Raw genomic sequence first — 5,030 nt, 5'->3', positions numbered from 1 at the left:
AATTTGTGTTAAGAGGAATAGTAATGTATTCCGAAAGAAACAAGGTTTTTGGCTCCTGTTTTTCTTTTTCTGTTGCACATTTATACGTAGAATTGATCCAAAACTTTGGTATTTATACCTTTTAAATCTTAAAGAAATATGTTGCACTAGGGGAGGTCCTGTCTTTGGAAGTATTTCTGAGTATCCAATGTCTAAACCGATGGCCTTTTCTCTACTGAGTACTTATTTAAGAAATTTATTATGACTCTAAATGGGGCAAATTTGTTGTTTCCCTGCCACCTGTATTCTTATTAATAAATTAATACAGTAAAAACAGATCATATTCATATAAAATCGTATTGAAGCATTGGTGATGACGAAAATTGTTCCAAGTTACATGCTAGCTATTGGCAGGGCTGGTATGACTTGGGTTGTCCTTTCACTCTGCTGGATGATAGTGGTACAGGTTGGTGCCCATGGGGGTGTCAATGGAGTATGTTTGGGATCTGTTTTGGGTTTGAATAGCACTATAGGATGGATTTGACACTTATCAAATGGGATGATTGTCACTTGTGTATGTTTGCTTATATTGGTTGAGTACTAGTGGCTTGCCGTTAATCTAAACCTTGTAGGAGTCTTGATTGTTGTAAAATCTGAAATGCTGTCATTGGATTTGACCATATGGCAACAGCCGGCAGTGCTTGGTTAGTGTGTTACTTGTTTTTAGTTTTATTTTTTATCGGCTTGTGGGTTAGTGTGTTACTTGTTTTTAGTTTTATTTTTTATCGGCTTGTGGGTTAGTGGGTTACTTACTAGGAAGTGAAGATTAAGTGTGTGTTGAAAGATATTGGTAAAATTGATTTTGAATGTAATTAATTTTGCAAAATTGATTGGGGTTAAAATTGATTTTGAAGTGATATGATTTATATTTGGATGTTTTTAGTATAAAATCAAGTTAGGAGTAAAATTGAGTATAAAATTTTGAATATAATGCAGAAATTATTTAAAATTGTTTTAATCCAAAATTAATTCTGGATTTATAATAAATTTTAAATTTTTTTCTGATATAAAATCAAATATATGAAAATATATTAAAAATCAATTATGGATTCATAAATAATTTTTTAATTTGAAATCAAATACGTATTAAAAAAAAACTGCAAAATGCAAATGATGAAGTAAATTGCTAAACAAGCCAATTGGTGGTTTTTCCTTTCATTGTTTTAAAAAAAAATTATTGGATGTCTGATTGGGCGTTTGACGCATTTATTAATATAAAAGAATGCTTACTACACATGCATGTATGGCCACATTAATAGGTAGAGTAAGCTGGAATAGTACAAATTGGGTTGGGCTTTAATTCATTATGTCCTAGCCATGTATACGCACGCTAGTTTTGGTTGTTTCTAAGGTACTTGTTATGGATTGAAGTTTCGTACCTTCTCTGTCAATTGCTTTTCCTCCATTTTATTGTAGGCAATTGGATAGTGCAGCGATTGGACAATTACTGAAGTTCTAGTTTACTGTTTAGGGTGAATAGTGTTTAGAGGAGGAGATGTAGAAATTGGACAACTGTGCATTGTATTAGGGAAAAATGCTTCCATATATGTAATTTTTATACCATATATGTAGTTTTTAGTAATGTACAACAGTAATTTCCTCTCACTTGCAACTGCAGTATGAAAGAGATGAAAAGAAAATAGGGATTATGAAAAACATTAAGACCAAAAAAGTGTGGTGTGCCAAAGTCTAAAATTGTTTGCATTAGCTTAAAAGCAGAATTGAAAATTGTTTGCACTTCCCTTAATTCTTTAAGATAGGTTGGTATAGGTACACCAGACTATTTTGTCAACTTTTTATAAGCAGCTTGCAACCTTCTAGTGACTGGTATATATATTATTTAATTGCGGTGGAAATGTGGTCTATGCAGTAACAAATTTAACTTTGTCTATTTATTATTTTAGGCCAAATTTGACATCCTTGAAGGTTTAACTACGAAGAAGAAGGTTATGTTCACCGTTGGGACCAGATGGAGGCAATTTAAGTCCTCCCTAACGACCAGATATGTATATGCTGAGAATGACGATGAACAAAACAAGGATCCATCTGCTAAGTATGGTATTGATCGAAATACATGGGAAGAATTTGCAAAGACTCGACAGACCCCTACTTGGAAGGTTTAAATTTTAATCTTTTTACAGAACATTTTAGTTATGTAATTTAGTTGTTAATGTCAAACATTTTTTACTTGTATTTGAAAATGCTGACAGGGAATACGCAAAAAAGCACAGGAAATTCAAAAATTCAATGAATCTCCCCACGTACTCTCTCGTGGAGGCTACGATGTGCTTGAAAAAAAATTAATGGCCGAGAAAACAAAGTCAGGACTGAATGAAGGTGACAATAGTCAAAATGCAGATATGGTCGTCGACCCTCCATCCCCTATTGCGAGACATTAGAAGTGGAAAAAGGCTAGGACAAACAAATTTGGACAAATGACATCTGCAGTAGCTCAAGAAATCGCAGACAAAATTGTAAGTTGAATATATGCCACAATTATAAATTGTAATTTGTAACCATAACAACGAGTTAATTTGTTGTCAATGTCATAGGATGAATTACAAGAACAAGCTAAACAAGGAGCTTTTGTCCCACATGGTCGTCAAGACATCCTAAACACTGCCATTGGTCGTCCAGAGCATCCTGGACGTGTTCGTGTCGGTGGACATGGTGTGACCATAACCAGCTACTTTGGACATGCTTCCTGTGGGTCCCACAGTTCTTCGCCTGCGATCACCGCCGAAAGATTGGTTGAAATCATACAAACTATAAAGCAAGAGGTGAAGAAAGAGGTAGAAGACGAGAACAAAGACCGTATGGACAAGATGAAAATGGAGTTGGATGCGATCAAGAGTGAATTATCCCAAATTCATACGCAACAGTCAACTCCCCCAAGACCGTCTAACCCTGACGTATTTGTTGCACGTGTTAGCACAAAAGAGAGTTGTGCTGAAGCTGCTAATAATGTTGTTGGTAACGAGCGGTCTACATTTGATACATGTAGTATGGGCTTCTACATTGTTTGTGGTGACAGTACACAACTGGTGGCAGGGGGAAAGGTCTTTGGAGTAGGTGGCACGATACACACTGTTGCTTATGGAGATGATGTAGTAAGGGTGTGTGTTGACACTGTATACGATGGTGAAGCCATTGTCCGGTTACCCACTTCAGAGATTCAGTATGCCAGGGACGCCGTGAACTCATTCATTGGATGGCCTAGACATCTAGTGAAACCTTTATCTTATGTAAGTAATATAATAATCCCCCTGCCAAATTGTCATTTGAATACACACTTGTAATATTTGTTAAGTTGTTGATTAAATTTAATACTTGTTTTCTTGTACCACTTAGGATTCTGACCTTAATGTGCGGAAGCCAATTGAACATAGTAGTGATGCAAAGCTTGCAGGTGAATCCGATCCATTGGGAGAGTTGATGAAGATATTGTTTTATGTGTACCAGAATCCAGTGGAAGTGTCGTGGGAGGCGAACCAATTTGGACTTCCTGATATTGGGGCAAAATTTTACATCACACATGCAGATCTAGCGGAAATAATATCAGGTGACAAGTGTTTAAACATATCGATACTACAATTGTGGACCATGTAAGTCATTTTCCTGCAACCTTTATGTTTGATTACCTGATAACCATTATTTTTAAATCTAAAACATTTAAAATAATCATGACTTGTCTTCCAAATAGATTTATGAATGAGTGTGGTAGAAGCAAAGCTGATCAGTCACTATATGGTGTGCTGGAGCCTCAATCTATACAAAATGCTAAGGAAAGACGTCAACAATGCCAACAATACATTGAAACATGGGTCAAGGAATCACAAAGGCAGTCGTATTTAGGAGCTTACTTGCATCAGTAAGTTCAATTGTTCTTCGAATTTAAGTTTTTTTTTGTTGTACAATTCTGTTATTATAATTGTCCAATTCAGGGCACATTGGCAACTATTTGTTCTCCACCTAAGGGAAAACACGGTCGTTTGGTTTTGTTCTCTGAGGAAGAAGCCTGATATTAACATCAAAGGCGCAATTAACAGGTTCTATTCAAATATACAAATCATGACATCCTTTAGTTTGTAATTGTTGTTACATATACAGCAAAAATGGTTGTCATATATATGCTATTTTTTTTTTTAAATAGTGCAATGAAGACAATAACCAGTTCTTTTGAAGGCATGTCTAATCAAGATGCACCTCGGTGGGTTGAACCCAAGGTAATCAGTACTTGTTTGTAATGAACCATTTGTACATCTTTAAGTGTTGAATGTTAAGTAACCATTAAAAAATTTATATGTAGAGTAATGTGCAAAGTGGAGGGTTTGAGTGTGGATATTATGTCATGCACTGGATGTGGTGCATCGTGACTGCCGGTTTAAAGGATGACTGGCATAAGGTAAACATAATGCATGGAGTTACAATTGTAACTTTGGTTAATATTTGTTACGTTACTAATAATTTTATCTAATGTTAATTTTGTAGTGGTTTTCTGATGGCTCATCGTTAGACGTGGAGGCCATCACAACAGTTCGACAGAAATGGGCAACTTACTTTTTATCTTTTAGGAAAAGCAATTGCTAAATTTGATTTGTATTATGTACAAGTACATTTTTCCTGTGTTTCATCAAAGAATTAGAACAATTATGGCTGCAACTTTGTATGTTGGATACATTAGAGAATCATTAATTCAAAAAAGGGTATTCAATTTGCATGGACTTATATATGTAGGATGCATGTCATTTGATGCTATTGTTCAAATTTCATTTGATGCTATTATTTAATTTGCATGGTCTGATTTAATTTATAGGTACCAGAGATCAATGTAAGAAAAAAATGCATCAATAAAACGAAGAAAATAAAAAAAAAATTAGACATACAAAGACGGTTCCTGAAAACGTCGTAAAATGACAACATAATGTAGACCTACAAAGACGGTTCCCATAACCGTCGTAAATTGGCATAACATACAAAGATGTTTCCCA

At 35.0% G+C, this 5,030-nt stretch overlaps 1 protein-coding gene and 1 long non-coding RNA gene across 2 annotated transcripts; both read left to right on the top strand.

Moving 5' to 3' along the window:
• Window positions 1–352: 352 nt before the first annotated feature.
• Window positions 353–2,456, top strand: LOC114386131. Its single transcript, XM_028346132.1, has 3 exons — window positions 353–472; window positions 1,944–2,156; window positions 2,250–2,456. The coding sequence occupies exons 1-3, from the start codon at window positions 353–355 to the stop codon at window positions 2,436–2,438; spliced, it is 522 nt and encodes a 173-aa protein (XP_028201933.1). The 3' UTR covers window positions 2,439–2,456.
• Window positions 2,457–3,991: 1,535 nt separating this feature from the next.
• LOC114387861 lies at window positions 3,992–4,438 on the top strand. Its single transcript, XR_003661419.1, has 3 exons — window positions 3,992–4,088; window positions 4,193–4,265; window positions 4,349–4,438. It is a non-coding gene; the product is annotated as an uncharacterized LOC114387861 (long non-coding RNA).
• Window positions 4,439–5,030: the final 592 nt, after the last annotated feature.

This window comes from Glycine soja, chromosome 15, assembly GCF_004193775.1.
Source record: "Glycine soja cultivar W05 chromosome 15, ASM419377v2, whole genome shotgun sequence".
Lineage (NCBI taxonomy): Eukaryota > Viridiplantae > Streptophyta > Magnoliopsida > Fabales > Fabaceae > Glycine > Glycine soja.
Note: the sequence above shows the minus strand (reverse complement) of the source record. Positions and strands in the feature narration are given on the sequence as shown.

Excerpts from the sequence above, each read along its gene's own strand:
- LOC114386131 (XM_028346132.1), top strand. The coding sequence starts at position 353 with ATGACGAAAATTGTTCCAAGTTACATGCTAGCTATTGGCAGGGCTGGT. Across the intron at positions 473-1,943 it reads CCCATGGGGGTGTCAATGGA|GCCAAATTTGACATCCTTGA; the intron begins GTATGTTTGGGA and ends TTATTATTTTAG. Across the intron at positions 2,157-2,249 it reads GACAGACCCCTACTTGGAAG|GGAATACGCAAAAAAGCACA; the intron begins GTTTAAATTTTA and ends AAATGCTGACAG.